The sequence below is a fragment of the Lichenostomus cassidix genome, chromosome 19 (assembly GCF_008360975.1).
Source record: "Lichenostomus cassidix isolate B80296 chromosome 19, HeHo_3.0, whole genome shotgun sequence".
NCBI lineage: Eukaryota > Metazoa > Chordata > Aves > Passeriformes > Meliphagidae > Lichenostomus > Lichenostomus cassidix.
This window is the reverse complement of record NC_139499.1, coordinates 6756499-6773731: the sequence shown is the minus strand read 5'-3', so window position 1 is coordinate 6773731 and position 17233 is coordinate 6756499. Positions and strand designations below refer to the sequence as shown.

The 17233-nt window shown below is 59.7% G+C and overlaps 2 protein-coding genes across 23 annotated transcripts in view; one reads left to right on the top strand and one right to left on the bottom strand.

Annotated features, from left to right (window-relative positions):
* MYO18A (myosin XVIIIA) overlaps window positions 1-10321 on the top strand; it is a 36296-nt gene extending 25975 nt beyond the window's left edge. For 16 of the 22 annotated variants that reach the window (XM_085078326.1, XM_085078325.1, XM_085078322.1 and 13 more), the window contains 15 exons: window positions 144-267; window positions 345-545; window positions 840-950; window positions 1275-1379; window positions 1491-1637; window positions 1728-1841; window positions 1986-2102; window positions 2200-2283; window positions 2478-2615; window positions 3291-3476; window positions 3560-3699; window positions 4787-4831; window positions 6309-6431; window positions 7357-8541; window positions 9666-9804. In XM_085078326.1, coding sequence (XP_084934452.1) covers window positions 144-267; window positions 345-545; window positions 840-950; window positions 1275-1379; window positions 1491-1637; window positions 1728-1841; window positions 1986-2102; window positions 2200-2283; window positions 2478-2615; window positions 3291-3476; window positions 3560-3699; window positions 4787-4831; window positions 6309-6431; window positions 7357-8533 — 2812 coding nt within the window. In that variant the 3' untranslated portion in view covers window positions 8534-8541; window positions 9666-9804. Of the gene's footprint in view, window positions 1-143; window positions 268-344; window positions 546-839; window positions 951-1274; window positions 1380-1490; window positions 1638-1727; window positions 1842-1985; window positions 2103-2199; window positions 2284-2477; window positions 2616-3290; window positions 3477-3559; window positions 3700-4786; window positions 4832-6308; window positions 6432-7356; window positions 8542-9665 lie in introns of all 22 variants that reach the window. The other 6 variants (XM_085078328.1, XM_085078336.1, XM_085078316.1 and 3 more) reach the window with 3 other exon arrangements.
* Window positions 10322-10837: 516 nt separating this feature from the next.
* On the bottom strand, window positions 10838-13838 carry PIPOX (pipecolic acid and sarcosine oxidase). The gene is made up of 8 exons (XM_085078337.1): window positions 13663-13838; window positions 13097-13245; window positions 12510-12711; window positions 12233-12415; window positions 12017-12169; window positions 11791-11949; window positions 11608-11683; window positions 10838-11512 (listed from the first exon to the last, which is right to left on the bottom strand). Exons 1-8 carry the CDS (start codon window positions 13786-13788, stop codon window positions 11382-11384), a joined length of 1179 nt encoding a protein of 392 aa, XP_084934463.1. The 5' UTR covers window positions 13789-13838; the 3' UTR covers window positions 10838-11381.
* Between the last annotated feature and the right edge of the window lie 3395 nt (window positions 13839-17233).

The window sequence follows — 17233 nt, the reverse complement described above, 5'->3', positions numbered from 1 at the left end:
TGTTTCAAACAAGCACTCGGTGGCACACCATCCTTCCCAGTGCCTGCTGCTATGGGAAGGGGATGGACAGTGCAATGCCCCTGGCACAGGGCTGAGGATCAATCCCTGTGGTGCTGAGTGCTCACCCCGCTCTCCCTGGGCAGGTTTGACAGCGAGCTCTCACAGGCGCACGAGGAGGCACAGCGGGAACGGCTGCAGCGGGAGAAGCTGAGCCGAGAGAAGGATGTGCTGGTGGCTGAGGTCTTTGGCCTCAAGCAGCTGCTGGAGGTGAGTGGCCGCCAGTGCTCTCCCTAGCCTCCCAACCACTGGGTGCCCCAGGCTGACGGTGACCCTGTCTCTCGCAGGACAAGGACTCGGACATCGCAGGGCTGACGCAGAAGGCGGAGGCGCTGGAGGCAGAGCTGCAGGACATCTCCTCCCAGGAGTCAAAGGACGAAGCTTCCCTGGCCAAGGTGAAGAAACAGCTGAGGGACCTGGAGGCGAAGGTCAAAGACCAGGAGGAGGAACTGGATGAGCAGGCTGGGACCATCCAGATGCTGGAGCAGGTACGGCGGGGAAGGGCGAGGTTTCTGGGTGGGGTGGTTTCATGCAGGGCTGTTATTACCTGGGCCGGGCTTGCCTGAAAGAGGAGGCGGTCGCCCTGAGCCCGGCGTCAGGCCAGGCATTGCCGTGGCCGACACGGCTCCCGGCCCTCCGTGCCATGGCCCGGCAGGTCACTATGGGGAGGGCAGCCCAGCTGGCCTCAGAGTGGGAGGTTTCCAGGGTGAGTGGTACCTGGAGAGTGGCATAGAGGGGTCCCCACATCCCCTTCACTCTGACCACATCCCCACCATTTGCAGGCGAAGCTGCGTCTGGAGATGGAGATGGAGCGGCTGCGGCAGACCCACGCCAAGGAGGTGGAGAGCCGTGATGAGGAGGTGGAGGAGATCCGGCAGTCGTGTCAGAAGAAGGTAGGGCTCGGCTGCGGCCCCTCTGCCCAGGAGGGCCTGGGGTGCATCCCCATGCCCTGGCTGGGTGCTGGGAGCTGCCAGCCGGGCACTGTCATGCAGTACCTGGCTCCCACACAGCCGACCACAGCCCGGCTCCACCGGCCCGGCGGGTCTGACCAGTCCTGCTGCTGCCCGGGCCGGTGCACGCCGGGCTTTGTGCTTCTGGTTGCGCAAACATCCGGCCGGTGGGGTCACCTGGTGACCCCGGTGTGTGGGGACACGTGAGGAGGGGGGTCATGACCCCTCCCCGCCGCCCTGACTGGCTGCCCCCTGGCTGTCCCCCAGCTGAAGCAGATGGAGGTGCAGCTGGAGGAGGAATATGAGGACAAGCAGAAGGTGCTGAGAGAGAAACGGGAGCTGGAGAGCAAGTTATCTGCTGTCAGCGAGCAGGTGGGCTGGAGGACAGCTGGGCACATGCCTTGCTTTGGGGACCCTGAGGTGGCCGTGGTGGGGTGAACACCCCTCTGGCATGGAGCTGTGACAAAGTTTCCTCTGCCACAGGCCAACCAGCGGGACTTTGAGACAGAAAAGCGCCTGCGCCGGGACCTGAAGAGAACAAAGGCGCTGCTGGCTGATGCTCAGATCATGCTGGACCACCTGAAGAACAACGCACCCAGCAAGAGGGAGATCACCCAGCTCAAGAACCAGGTGTGCAGCCAGACCCTCCCCAAACTGCAGGCTTTGAGGGACACAGGGTGTCCCTGTTCCCTGGGCAGGCGCTGAGCTGTATCCCTGCAGCTGGAAGAGTCAGAGTTCACCTGCGCAGCTGCTGTCAAGGCCCGCAAATCCATGGAGGTGGAGATTGAGGACCTCCACCTGCAGATTGATGACCTCTCCAAGGCCAAGGCAGCGGTGAGTGGGTTTGGGATGTGATGCAGCGTGGTGAGGCCATGCCCCATTTGTACCCAGGGTGGCCCCATGCTGTTTGGAGTGGGTTTTGGGGGGTGAGTGCCCCACTCCTGGGATGCAGTGAGAGACACGTGTGGCTCCCTGCAGCTGGAGGAGCAGCTGAGCCGGCTGCAGCGGGAAAAGAATGAGGTGCAGAGCCGGCTGGAGGAGGACCAGGAGGACATGAATGAGCTGATGAAGAAGCACAAGGCAGCTGTGGCCCAGGTGAGGGGGGAGCAGCAGCTGCATCCACCCCATTGCCCCTAAGTGTCTCCCTAAGTGCAGTGGGATCCCCACTGACGTCCCTGGGTATGTTCTGCAGGCGTCCCGGGACCTGGCACAGATGAATGACCTCCAGGCACAGCTGGAGGAGGTCAGCAAGGAGAAGCAGGAGCTGCAAGAGAAGGTGAGGATGCACCTTGAGTGAAGCCAGGGTGATGGGAGGCACCCAGAGACCCTCTGCCTGCATCATGTAGGGGTGCAGAGCAGTCCTGTGGGAAGCTCTCCATCAGGGTGAGAGCAGCATGGCCAGCAGCTCTCCTCCAAGACAGGGGGGCAGGGTGGTTGTGGTCGAGGCTGAGGCTGTGCCCTCTCCCGCAGCTGCAAGGTCTGCAGAGCCAGCTGGAGTTCCTGGAGCAATCCATGGTGGACAAGTCACTGGTGAGCCGGCAAGAGGCCAAGATCCGCGAGCTGGAGACCAGGCTGGAGTTTGAGAGGACACAAGTCAAGCGCCTGGAGGTAGTCACAGGGCTCTCCCTCTGCTCCACATGGGACAGGGGTGCCACAGGACCATCATGAAGCTGCCTGAGGGTCTGCTGAGCACCTCCCCTCCCCAGGACCCCCCGCGCTGCAGCCCTCCCCCTCTGGCAGCCTATCCCTGTCTCCACAGGGAAGGCTCCCTGCAAGCACTGATAACAGTAATCCACCGCCCAGCCCGGCAAAGTGCTGCTCTTTCCCTGCATCGACTTAGGGAAATTATAGACTCCCCAGTCCCGCGAACGCAGCCTGTTTTATATTCTGCCTCCGCAGCTCTGCTGGGGAGCGCGGCAGCTTAGCTCTCCTCTTCATATTTTCCAAGCTATTATTTCCTTCCCTGCTCTCTCTGCCGGGGCCATAAATATGCAGTGGCTGGCTCAGTGGCTGGGGGAGAACGGGAGCTATTTTTTCCCTACGTTACATGTTTTAATTACTTCACACACAGTTAAATCTATTTTTCCAATTCAACAAAGCCCTTGCTGTCGTTCTGCCCCTTCCTTGGCCCTGGGAGGGGGTGGTTTCTCCTCCATCTCCTTGTGTAATTTTATGGGATTGGGATCCGCCCTCTCATCATCCCCTGGTGGGTGTTGGGGTGAGTGTGGACCTGCAGGATGAGAGGTCCATGGGGGGATTAGGAGTGACCCCACTGCTCTGCAGAGCCTGGCCACGCGGCTGAAGGAGAACATGGAGAAGCTGACAGAGGAGCGGGATCAGCGCGCAGCCGCCGAGAACCGGGAGAAGGAGCAGAACAAGCGGCTGCAGCGGCAGCTCCGGGATGTCAAGGAGGAGATGGGCGAGCTGGCCAAGAAGGAGGCAGAAGCCAGCCGCAAGAAGCATGAGCTGGTGAGGCACCCATGGTAGGCCCAGGCAGGGGACAAGGGGGTGTTTCCTGAGAAACCTAGCTCATCCCTCACCTCTCCCCGCAGGAGATGGATCTGGAGAGCCTGGAAGCTGCCAACCAGAGCCTGCAGTCAGACCTGAAGCTGGCCTTCAAGCGCATCGGGGACCTGCAGGCGGCCATCGAGGATGAGATGGAGAGTGACAGCAATGAGGACCTCATCAACAGGTGAGGGCACCTGGGCCTGGCTCCTGCACATCCCTTCAAGTCACCGCTTCCCCTCGCCACTTTGGAAATGCCACGGGGATCCCTTGGCTCTGCCTGGTCCTGGCAGGATGCTGTCTGTGCATCCATCCATGCATCGTGCACACGTGCATCTGTCCATGCTCCCGTGTCTGTCCATCCATGCATCGGGCACCTGCGCACACAGGCATCAGTCCATTCACCTGTGCGTCCATCCGTCTGTCCACCCACAGCCCCCATGAGCTTCAACTGCTTGTGGAGGTGCCTGAAATGCATCCAGGATCCTGCCAGCTGGCTGGAAACAGCCCAGGGAGCCCCAGGACAGCACAAGCTGGCAGGAGGTTTGGGATGCTGGGATGCAGCCCAGCCTAGGATAGAATTATAGAATCATACAATTGTTTAGGTTGGGAAAGACCTCTGAGATCATCAACTCCAGCCATTAACCCAGCACTGCCAAGTTAGCACTAAATCATGTCCCCAAGCGCCACATCCACACATTTGTTGAATGTTTCCAGGGATGGTGGCTCCACCACTTCCCTGGACAGCCTGTTCCAATGCCTGATCACCCTTTTGGTGAAGAAGTTTTCCCTAAGATCCAATCTAAACCTCCCATGGCACAACTTGAGGCCATGTCCTCTTGTCTTACTGCTTGTTCCTTGGGAGCAGAGCCTGACCCCCACCTGGCTACAACCTCCTTTCAGGATGTTGTAGAGAGTGAGAAAGTCCCCCCTGAGCCTCCTTTTCTCCAGGCTGAGCCCCCCCTAGCTCCCTCAGTTGCTCCTCATCAGACTGGTGCTCCAGACCCTTCCCCAGCTCTGTTGCCTTTCTTTGGATACACTCCAGCACCCAACCTGGATTGCTGGGATCCAGCTGGGTGCAACCCCACTCCAGGGGGCACAGGGCAGCCTCACCTCCCTCCCCTGACCCTTCCCCACCATTTAATTTGCCCATATCTATTCCCCACCCATTTGGCCCCCTTTTTTTTTTTTTTTTTTTTAATTTTCCTTTCATTTGATTTCTTTTCTGTTGTGTTTCTCCCCCCTCCAACCCCGCCCCCTCCAACCCCTCCCAGTTTGCAGGACATGGTGGCAAAGTATCAGAAAAGAAAGAGTAAACTGTGAGGAGCATCTCTTTCCTTCCTCCCCTCCCCTAACCCCCACCTCACCCCCATGGGCCGGGGTCCCGCATGCCACTGGCCCACTCCGCATGTCCTAACAGCACCCACAGCACGGCACAGCACAGCACATAACCACATCCCATGCATGGGGACAGGATGAGCCCCTGGGATGGGTTGGGGGGTGATGCTCTGCCATGGCTGATGACAAATGTGTCACCATGAGGCAGCAACGGAGCCTTGCTGCCACTAATTAATTTCCCCATCCATGGTCGCTCCCACGGCCAGGGTCCTGCTTAACTAATGGCATGTTTGCCTGGACATAACCTGTGTTTGATGTGGAGCTTAATTCCGTTGGTCAGAAAACCTTATCTGCCCCCAGAGCTTGTTGGGGGATATTTTTGGTGTCGTTCTGTGGGTTTTTGTTGTGTTTTTTTTTTTCCCCAAGCCCAGCGTTGCCTGGATGTACTGCAGGGGAGGGAGATGCGCAGGATGGAGTGCGGCTCATTGCTCTGAATTTAAAGAGAAGGATTCATACACAGGGCCTATCCCAGCCTGTCCCTTGTGCTGTTTGCCGTCATTCCCAGGCAGGGAATAAGCCCAAAACCAGGCGGATAAAAGGCCATTTAAGATCCTATGATACAACCCTTCCTTGGAGTGGCCTGGTGGGAGCAGGGTGGCAAGAGGGGACCACACTGCTTCAATTTCCGTATAGATCCCGCCGGTGCTGCCATAACCCTAATGAAAGCAGTAAGCGGTGAGGTATTAAGAGAGATTTATTCAGGGATGCTTTTAACGTGAAGGAATGGATTTTGCAATGCAGACAGCACCTTCTTTCTAAAGGCAATCAATATGGTTACGAACGGCCATTATAAATTAGATGGTTTAAGCCAGATAGGACTTTTTTTACGCTGGGACGTAAATCAGGGGCTCTCGGGCACGGCAGGGCTGTAAATCTGCCCGCTGTGCTCCCGCGCCCGCCGTGCCGGAGTCGTTTCTGTTCCGCCTGCTAAACTCCTGTTTACCCGGGGCCATCAGCATCGCTCTTCCTCGCTGTAATTCTGCACTCGACGGCAGCCTATAAAATGAACCCACTTATTTCCTTCCCAGTCCCAGAGCTGGAAATCTCCTGTGTTCCTAGAGCTGTGCCCTGGCTGCTGCCCCAAAGCCAGGCCCTGCTGTCTCCAGCTCTGGAGTTGGGCAGTGACAGGGAGGGACGTTGGGCAGAGGATGTAAGAGCCCCTTGGGCAGGCACAGGGGTGGTTTGGGGTTGCTTCAGGGAATCCCTACGCATGCAGATTATGTCCCAGAGATGGAGCAGGACCATGGGATGGGGTTTCACCCATGCCAGGGTACACAGACAGTGGGTACTGGAGGGGTTCAGTGCCTTCCAGTGCACTTTCATCTCTCCAGCACCCAAAACCTCACTGCCCCATGCTGACCTCTTGCTTTCTTCCACCCTGACCCGCTCCTCCGGCAGCGACGGTGACTCAGATGTGGACTCAGAGCTGGAGGAGCGCGTGGATGGAGTGAAGTCTTGGCTCTCCAAGAACAAAGGCTCCTCCAAAGCGCTCTCGGATGACGGCAGCCTGAAGGGCAGCAGGTGGGTGCAGGGCTGGGCGCGGGGCTGGCGGGCAGAGGACAGGCTGAGCTGTGCTGGGACATGGACAGGGCTGGCTGGGTGTCTGTGGGATGTGGCACTTGGTACTGTGTTCCCACCTGGTGCTTGTGTGGATGCCCAGGGAAGGGTTAATGCGGGCGAGTGGCTCGATCCCCTCTGGGGACACGTGTCCCTCCATTCAAGGGGACCTCTCTGGTCCCCCTTTCCTCATCCCACCCTGGAGGCATATGGGCATCCAGAGCCCCCAACCCACCTGCCTCCCCACGGCTTGCAGTAGGGGTCTTTAGCTCTATGCAGCATTCCATCACTCCAGGACTGATTCCCTGCTCCATCCTGCCCTCCTTTGCAGCCCCACCCCATCCCTCTCCTCACACCTCTCAGAAAATCTTGGAAGAGGTGGGGGACATGCCCAGGTGCACCCACAGCGTGGGGCTGGGGCACACAGCCCCACTCCCCTTCCCCCTGGAAAACACTTGCCTGCTGAGCGCAGATTGCTATTATCCAAACCCAATTTCCTAGCAGGGCTCCAGGAGTCCCAGGGGACTCCCTCCCTCTGCCGAGCAGGGGGGAAAGATCTGAGCTGGTTTCTGTTAATTGGTTTAATTTATTCAGCGGTGCAGATGTAAAACATTTTGTTATTGGAGATAATTCCACCTTTTCTGAAGTCGGGAATCAAACGCAGCGGCTCCAGGTAGCCGACAATGAAATAAATTGAAGGCAACACTTTAAAGGGGAATCAGAATGCTGGGCTAGAACAATTCCCACATTTACATGACATTTTTCCACTATGCCATTTCCCGCTGACGCAAATTGCCGAGGCCGCCTCGCCGGCCCCCTCCTTCTCCCGCTCATCTCCATGTCTCTCTTGTCTCCCCGCTGCGTGCGGGGCTGCGGTGCCGCGGCACAGGTCAGCCCCGCCGGACGGCCCCGAGCCCGAGGAGCGGCCGGTGTCGGTGTTGAGCTCCCTCAGCTACAGGAAGCGGCCGGGCCTCAAGGACTCCATAGGCGGCCGCGGGGATGAGCAGACGCTGTTCAGCGCCCTGGGCGAGCGGCCGCTTTCCCCCGAGCGCCCTCCGCGCAGGTCTGCCCGCGGCGGCGAGCCCCAGGACCGGGCGGCCGTCATCGCCCGCGCCTTCGCCGACGCCAGCGGCCGGGCTCGCCAAGGGCTGGACAAGCGGTGGTCCCTCTCGGCCACCGACGTGGAGAAAGCCTCTGTCGCCTCCGTCGCCTCCGCCCCAGTGAGCCGCGTCTCCTCCGCCTCCTGGCGCGGGCTGGAGGATGGTGACGATGGGGACGAGCGGTGCTCGGTGCTGAGCTTCGCCCTCTCCAGCCCTGGCAGCTTGCGGAGCCGGCGCGGGGGGCCCGAGGGCCGTCCTGAATCGCGGCTCTCCCTGGCCCGCAGCCGCCTGGATGAGGCGGATGAGGGGTCCCGCGGGCAGCCCCTCTTGGGGCGCAGCTTCTCTGTGCCCCCACGGCCCCGCAGCGCGGCCTCTGAGGAGGAAGGTCCTGGGGACGCTCGTCCCGTGCGGCATCGCTCCTACCTCGACCCCGACCTGGAAGCCGCCATCCAAGAGGTGCTGAGCTACCGCCCGCTGCGAGCCAGGGGCTGCTCCAGCCCCGAGGCCGACTCAGGGGACGACGGCCGGAGTGTCCGGAGTGTCAGGAGTGTCCGGAGCGCTGCCCCCCTGGGCGCCGCTGACCGCCCGTCCGGCAGCCTGCGCCGCTCCGCATCTGCCCTCGACTTCTCCCGGCACACCTGCCGGTGCCGCAGCAGCTCGGGCTCCTCTGACGAGGAGGAGGAGCGGAAGAAGAAGAGCTCCAAGAAGCGTGCCAAGAAAAGCAAGAAGAAATCCAAGAAGAAGAAGAAGAAGCAGGAGTCATCATCCGAGTCCAGTTCCTCCTCCGAGTCCTCCTCCGGCTCCACCAGCTCCTATCGCAGCACCTCCAGCGTCAAGAAGGGCCCGCGGGCGGCGGGGGGTGAGGAGCCGAAACGTCCTGCCCGGGGCAAGAAGGAGGAGAAGCAGCGAAAGAAGCAGGTGGACAGCCTGATGATGAAGTACCTGTACCGTCCCGAGAGCGACTGAGGCAGGAGGTGGGAGTGGTGTGTGCCGTGCAGCATGAACCTCCCCGTGTGCCACTAACCGCTCGCCCTAACCCTCTCCTGACTCCGGACATGGAGTTCACCTCTTCCGGGATGGGGCATCCCGGGATGGGGCACACCTCTGTGCCTGCAGCAGCTCTGCTTTCGGGGTGCTGCAGGGCATCCCCAACGCATCTCCATCCGTGGGGAGATCCCCGGCATGGCCGCAGCGGGACCAGCAGCTGCCCGTGCTGCCAGGACGCAGCGTGGTCAGGATTAACAGCTGCGGGACACCAGGAAGTGCTAATCCCTTCCTGGCTCCCCAGCCACCGGCCAGGACACATCTGGATTTGTTCCTTGAGGAAATTTAAGGGTTTGATGGGCAGCACAGCATCCTGCTCGCCCCGGGAGCGGAGGGGAGTGGAATGGATACTAACATGCACCCATTGCAGTGTGTGAGCATGGGGGGAGGCAGCTACCTGTGGGGTGGGATCCAGGGTGGGCAACTGGAGCTCAGAGTTGCTCTGTGCCCTCGTGGGTGCCTGTGATGCGAATTCAATGTGAGAATGGCCTCAATCTGCAGATCTTTGGAGCTCTGTACGCTGTTTGATGCAGAGGGGAGGGTTTGCTAGGACTTGCCGGCAGCAGTTTCAGAGCAGGCTCCATCCTTTCTGATGGCTTTAATAAGAGAATGGCTGGAGGAAGGGAAAGAAGGAAATGTGGTCGCCGTTGGCTGTCTGTCCCGGGGGCAGGGAAGGCATCGTAGGGTACCAGGGGAGCAACACCCCATCACTGACCCCTGGGCTTGGGTGCAATATGGACCCTCAGTCAGGGTGTCTGGGAACGCTGATGTTGGCATCCATGGCCATGATCCTTTTCCTGGGCAGGCTTAGCTCAGCCCCACTGCAGAGCAGGGGCTCAGCTCAGCACAGCGAGGAGCTGTTTGCATTGAGGCATGTCCCAAATATCTCGGAAAGAATAAAAAGGAGGCAATCAAGGCTCCATCCAGCTGGCTGCCATCGTGCTGGCTCACCGCAGCTCCCGCTGCAGCCGGAGGGGAGCTGTGCTCAGCAGCCAAGCCGTGCTGGGGACAAGGAGCCCGCCGTGACCCCCACTAACCCCTCTCTCCCCCACAGCCCCACGAGCTCCCGGCACACCTTCACCTACGACAGATGGGACGACGAGCAGGACGCCGGGGACAGCACACGCCGCTCCTCCCGCAGCTCCCCCAGTGCCAGCGAGGCAGAGAGCCGGGCTGCCGAGACCCCCGCCTAGCCCCCACCAACACTTCGCACCGCCCTGGGAACGCTCAGCTCCAGGGGCCGCCGCGGGCAGCCGGTATTTCTTCAGCGCGGGGTGGGGGACACACACAGCCACCCCCCGGCTCCAGCCATGGGGGGAGCAGCCCGGCCGGCTCGCTGGCTGCACCCCCTGCCCTCCCACCTCCTGTCTGTCCTTGGCGGCGGAGTCGGCTGCTCCGGCACCCTGGATTTATTCCTCAGTGCCTGCTGGCTCCTTGTTTTATAACTTAAACTCCCCCGTTCGGCACCCTGCCGTCCTCTTACACCCCTTTTAGTTGAGCCAAAGACGTCTCTCGCTGGCCGGGCCCTGGGGAGCAGCCGCCCGGCAGCCGGGAAGGGGACATGGGGACAGGGTCCCACGTGCCCACCTGGGTTTTTGTCACCCCCCAGCCCCCCACCTCTGCCTGGCTGTTTTGCACTAGCCCAGCTGTGCATCCTCCCCCACCCCCTTTACTTTCAGTATGAAAATAAACGTCATTTCTGGCTGGTGATACCGGCTCCTGCCTGCTCCATGTGCCTGGGGGGTCTCCCCGTTTTGGGGGGGGGTCTCCCTGTTTTAGGGGGGTGTTTGCATGGTGGAAGGGTCTGGTGGAATGGATCCAGCCCCAGCAAGGATGTGTGTCTGCATGGAAAGGCCAAGTCTAGCCTCTTCCCTGAGCCTGCTGCACCCATGGGTGCTGGGAAGGGGAGGCAGGGGGGAAAGCCCTTGTGGGTGCCAGTGCTGAACCATTTATCAATCTTCATAAATATGCAGATGAGCAGCGGGACAGAGCCTCTGCCTGCCGGCGTTAAATAATTAGTGCAGAGGAGATGATGATGTGCATTGCTGGCCGCCTGCACGGCTCAGCCTGGCCATGTGCTGTCCCCGTGCCATGTGCTGTGCCCTGCACCCACCCCAGGAACCCCCCACAGCCCCGGAACCCCCCACACTCCTTGGCAAACCAGGTTGTTTCCCTTTCCCCACCATCTCTTGGAAGCACAAAGGCCAAGCTCGGTGCTCACTGCCATAAAGCCACGCTGCGCTAATGCGCTTTCATTAAGTGGGAGCGATCTAATGATAATAAAATGGCACATTTAACATTAAAACATTTAACTTGACTCCTAAGCGAGTGTGTCTCTCCACGCTGCTCCAGCTCCATCTTCATGAGGCTGACAAAGCTTCTTAATTTGTTCCCCAGGAGTGGGTGCTCGGTAGAGATGGCTTGGCACTGCATGGCATGGGGGATGCTGGGATGCAGGGACATGGGGATGCTGGGATGTGGGGAGGCAGGGTACCAGGATGCAGGGATGTGGGGAGGCAGGGTACTGGGATGCAGGGATGTGGGGAGGAAGCAAGGATGCAGAGGCACTGGGATGGTGGAATATGGGGATATGGGGGTGCATGGTGTCTGGGGTGTGGGGTTGGAGGAGTGCTGCATGTTGGGACTCCCCAGGGTGCAGGGAGATGGAGATACATGGGGGTGGAGGCTCACTGGCTGGAAGGACGTTGGGGTGCAGGGACATAGCTACAGCCCAGTGCAGTGCCATGGGGGCACATCTGGAGCCCCACACCTACAGTGCAGACACAAGCATGCCAGGGAAACGGGTGATGGCAAAGTGGGCCATGTTGTAGGATGGCTCCTCGCCCAGGCTCAGCTCACACAGCAACTTCCCCACCACTGGCGCCAGCTTGAACCCATGGCCTGTGGGAAGGAGAGGGAAGTTGGGGACACAATCATCCCCACGACCCTGGACAGCTCTGGGGTGCTGGGTCCTGGGGCTGGCTGCCCTTGCCTACCTGAGAAGCCAGCACCAATGACGATGTTGCTGAACTTGGGGTGCCGGTCCAGGATGAAATCTTCATCTGGAGTGTTCTGGGGAGCCAGGGTGTGAAGGTGAGGAGACAGGGTGGGGTCCATCTTGGGGTGGGGGAAGGCTCAGGACCCCAGATGCCTGGATCCATACCCTGGGGGTGTCTCACCGTGTAGAGGCAGGTCTCCAACACGGCCGGCTGGGTCTCCAGCCCAGGCAGATAGCTGCTGATGAAGCTGCTCAGGATGGCAATGTCAGGGCGGGCAGGACTCGAGAGGGCCTGATCCCGCTTGTCTGGGTCGGTGGGACAGCCATGGTGGTGGCACACCTGGAGGACAGCTGGTCACGGTGGGCTGCTTAAGGAATCCCCCCACCCTGAGCTGTGCCCTGCTCACCTTCATCAGCCCTGGGTACTCAATGGAGGGCAGGCCGTAGATGCCATGGGGGGCTTGGCTCAGCCCCAGGGTCAAGAAGCAGGGACCAACACTGCCCAAGCCAATGCTCCCAAGTTGCTTCTCTCTCCAGTAGCAGACGTCGATGCGCAGGGGCTGGAATCACTCCATTAGTTCTGGCCATGGTTGTGTCACCCACCCTGTGCCACCAGTCCTTACCTGCAGCGGCAGGTGGAGACCCAGCTGTTCCACGAAGGCACCAGTCCAGGCTCCAGCCGTGATGATGAGCCGGGGGGCTTTGTACACCCCGGCAGTGGTGGTGACAGTGACAGTGGCCCCAGGTTCGATGCGCAGCACCTTCTCCCCATCCCTCAGGGTGCCCCCGTGTCGGCGAAAGACCTCCTGAGTGGGGAGGGTGAAGGGAGGTGGCTGCAGGAATGGAGCCAGGGGACCCCCATCCCATCCCAGATCATCCCATCCCCTCAGCAGCACCTACCTGCACTGCCCGCAGTGCCCGGTCAGCGAAGAGCACCCCGGCAGTGCTGTCCACCACGGCCACCTGGCCAGCTTGGAGCTGGAAGCCAGGGAAGTGCTGGGCTAGCGCCTTGGCATCGAGGACCTGGTCAACACCCAGGCTGCGCCTGCATCCCTCCAGCTCCGGCTCTCCCGACGGCCCCAGCACCACCAGTCCCGTCTGGCTGCATTGCACCAGTCACGTCAGCTCGCCCTGCTCCCTCTCCCTGCACAGCCCCCCCGCTTGCTTTGCCCCCGAGGGAAACTGAGGCAAGGTGACACCAGTGATGCTTGGGATGGGCTACGTGCTGGGGTACCCCACAGTGGGATGTGGGTGACAAGGGCAGAGTGATTGGGGTGAGAAGCATGGGAAGGGTCTGGACACTTCCCCCCTTTAAAACAGCAAGCACCATCAGCCCTGACCCCCGCACCGGAGGATCATTTGGGTGCTCATTTCCTTAATGACATTGCCTTCATGGAGCCCCATAAATTAGCAGGAACTGGCAGCTGCCTGCCAAGGAAGCCGCATCCCGCCCAAAGGTCACCACCCCCAGTCCCTGTCCCCATCACCTGTAGAGGGTGGTGCCGCTCTCAGCCTCCAGCTGATGCCAGAGGCGGAAACTCTCGGGCATCATGCGGGAGTAGTACTCCTGGGGGTAGGCGCTGCGGATGATGCGGCTCTGCCCGTGTGAGCTGCCCCGAGAGTGGGGCAGGAGGAACTGTGGGGCACAGAGGACAGGGGGGTGACCACAGACACTGCCACCCCAGCTCCGCCAACCCCATGGGCACCTGTGCTGTGCCACAAAGGGCACCTTGGCACACAGCCTGTCCTGTCAACCATGGCACCGGGAAACAGCAGGAAACAGGGGGTCTGGTGCTGGGGACATGGGGGTCCTGGTGCTGGGGACATAGGGGTCCTGGTGCTGGGGATGTGAGTCCTTCAGTGGCAATGGAGATGAGAAGGTCCTGACACTGGGGACATGAGGGTCCTGGCACTAGGGACAGGGGGTCCTAGCACTGGGGATTGTAGTCCCAGAAGCAGCTCTGCTCCATGCCGTGGTGGAGGGCAGCCAGGTCTGCAGGCACCCACCCCAGGCTGTTGGGACTGGGGACATGGCAGAATGAGGTCACCATACCTGCTCCAGCAGGAGAGTGTCCTTGTGGCGCTGGGCCAGGTGGTAGGCAGTGAAAGAGCCCTGGATGCCAGCCCCGATGACGATGACATCGTAGGTGGCTTTCTGGGGCTGGCTTGGGGCAGCCATGTCTGTCCTCGTCCCTGCTTCTGTCACTGTGACCACTGGGAGGTGAGCCAAGGGGAGGAACGGGGCAGAGTCCAGCCAAGGGTGGTGGAGCCTTGGCCACCTGCCGGCCCTATGGGGACACAGGGGCCACATCCTTCCCACCCCATGGGGCTGGCTGGGCAGGAACATCCCCATTTTCCCCCCAAAACCAGCACCTGGTCCCACCAGGGCAGGCAGATGGGTGGGATAGACATGAAGAAAAATTACTTCCAATAAATCCCCCTTTTGCTCTTCACTGGTCACTGCTGGCTCTGGCTGTGGTGGGACACAGGGCTTCCCTTTGTGTGCCAATGGGAAACCCCTCTTTGCTTCCAGGCAAACAGGGTTTTTTTTAACTCCAACACAATTTATTACAGCCATAAACCATTTTGTTGCCATCTTTTGTTGTTATTTTTTTAACAGGAGATAGGGGTGATTTAGGGCTCACCAGAGCTGCCAGGATGCGACACGGAGCCCCATGGTGGATTTTGCAAATCTGCAAAATTTTGGGGTGTGATCTGGGGTTTGGGAACATTTAGCAATGCCTCAGGGGAGGGGATAACACAGGCAAGGGCTGCCAGTTTTGCCCACTGCCACCACTGTCCCACGCTGCCTGACAGATAATTAGGGGAATTAATTCACTCTGGCTTCTGCAGTGCAAAAGGCATTATTTACTAGTTAATTGTCGTTATTACGAAATGTTAAATATCATTATTTATTTTGCCACTTGCCTCTGGTGATGAATGAAGCATCGGGGAGCACTGCAGGCCCCCACGAGGTCACCCCAACATCATGCAAAGGCAGAACTGGCAACCCACAGTGATGGGGAAGTGAGAGGAGGAGGATGGGCAGCATAGGCAGAAGTTGGGGTGCCCCCCAGACCCCTCATTCACCCCACTGTCCATGACCACTACTGCAATGAGTGCATCTCAGTCTCAGCATCACTGTGATGCCCAGGGCTCTGCATCTCACAGGGCTCCATTAAATCAGCACATCCTCTCTTGCCTTTGATGTTAGAAATAATTCAGCAATTTCCCTGGGTTTCAGCTGGCTTTTTTTTTTTGCTTTGAATAGCCCCTCTACTTGCTCTTCCTTTTTTGCTGGAAAGATGAAGAATAATTAATTATCCGTGAAACGTTAAATGGCGAAAATGAACTCCTCTCCTGTTAGCAGTGTGGTAATAGAGGGGATGGAAAAGCTTCACTTGTGAAGTTACAGAGGTGGTGAGACCTTTGGTGGGATCCCCAGGGCTCTGTGGGACCCCTCAGGCCATTGCTTTCATTCCACAGATGACCCCAGCTAGGGCTGATCCCAGGCACCAGGGAGGTTTACACCCCCAGACCCCAAAAAGCAGCTGCAGGACCTCAATTTGCCTTAGGGTGAATTTTTGGGGGGTCCCCCCAGCCCTATGCAAGGGTCTCCATCATCCCTGTCGTGTCCTCTTCATCTGGGTTTATATTAACTGGAGACAATGCTTGTGGCAGCAAGAAATCCATTTCCCTAAGCAGCCGGCGTGGGTCAGGAGAGCTCAGTAAAAATGAAATATTCCCTGTGCGGGCTGGGTGGATGGATGGGAAAACTCAGGGCTGGCAATGGTGTGGGGAGGGGGAAATGGGGGCTTGGGGAATCGCCTGGCACAGGCTGTGGGAGTTGCCCCAGCTCAGATCCACATGGCACTGGGCAAGTGGGGAATTTGGCCAAGGCTGGGCAGGGATCAGATGCAGCTTGATAGGTGCTGTACTCTGCACCCACTGCACCCTTACTGTGCCCTGTGCATTAGGGCAGAAGTTGTCCTATATCCCATCATCCATCTGTGCTGGCCTCATTTTTCACCAAGCACAAACCAACACTTAAAAAAGAATTAGGGAGCAGTGCTGCTCCTCAGGGAGCTGAGGGGAACACGGCATCTTTCTCTCTTAGTCACAACATGCTGCCTCCTAGCACATTCACCCCCATTTTCCACCCCAAACCTCACAATTCCCAATGCTTTGATGGCACCAGCAAAGGATTGTTTGTTTTCTGTCAAAACCAACAGCGGCTGAAGGCAGCCCCTCATTAGCAGTCCAGGTACGTGCCTGGGGAAGCATCAGGCAGATTAAAATTATTTGAATACCATAATATTAGAAACTTCAATTTGGCCTCAAAATGCTCATCTCCCGAGCCCTACCAGGGCTTTGCTGCATTAAACATTGATGGCGCTACCGGCGGATCAAAGTTTTGGGTTTGGAGCTGAAAGTGCTTTGCAGGAGAGCCGGCAGCACCCCCGGGATAAGAAGGATCCCAGCGTTGCTTCTATCCCTGCTCCGTGGGGCTGGTGGCACAACGGACAGTGCCATGGGGCTGGTGGCACACAGCCCATGCCATGTGACTGCTGCTCTGCTCTCGGCTCCCCAAGCCAAGCCATGCCATTCTCCATGGCAGGAGTGATGCATATCAGCAAGGCAGGACCTGGGATTGAAATTAAACCCCCACTGGAGCTGGCTGCGTGGGCCGTGTGTGCAGCGGGGTTGGTCGGGCTGCGGGGGATCCGGCGAGGCGAAGCCATCTGGGCTTTTGCAGGGATGGGGAGGGGGTTATTAGACAAAGAGCTGGGTTTTTAAATATTTTTAACACCCGCAAGAGCCGTCCATCAGCCAACATGGAGCTGCTCGGTGCCGGTGCCAGCACCATCTGCCCACTGCAGGGCTGGCTGCCCTCCGGGACCCCTAGGCAGGGGGCTGGGGAGGGTGTTGGACCCTCACGATAAAGAATAGCGGCCCCCTCTGTGCTGTTTCGGGTCCATGTGTCTCTGCTTTGTGGGATGATGAGCCCAGCCCTAATTTAGGGTATTTAGGGAAGGGCAGCCTGGAGCGGAGGGTTGTGGCGAGAGTTCTGGAGGGTGGAGAGGCAGGATACGGTGAGGTGAGCACCGAGCGCCTTTCCCACACCTCTCAGCGGCTCCCACCCTGGAGGTTTGCCGGGATTCGGGGAGGAACGGGGGGGTTAGGCGATCCCCCTCCCCCAACCCTCATCTCCAGCTTTAGCGGGCGCCTCACTCGAAGAGTTACGGCGTGGGGGTGGGGTAGCAGGGAGGAGCCCCCCCAGCCTGCAGGATCGCAGGGCGCCGCGCTCGGAGAGTTACGGCCAGGGCTGGGTGGGGGGAGACCCCCCCTCATCGCCCCTGGAATTAGCGAGCGCCTCACTTGGAGCATTACGGCCACCCCCCCGCCCTGAGCTGGGCATCGGCGAGCGCCGCGCTCGGAGCATTACGGCGGGGGGAGGTTTGAGGGGGAGGCGGGCACAGCCCCCCCCGCATCCCCGGCATTGGGTGTGCGCCGCGCTCGGAGCATTACGGCGGGGGGGGGCTGAGGCGGAGGCGGGGAGAGCCCCCCCCGTTCCTTGGATTGGTGTGCGCCGCGCTCGGAGCATTACGGGCCCCCCCCTCCGC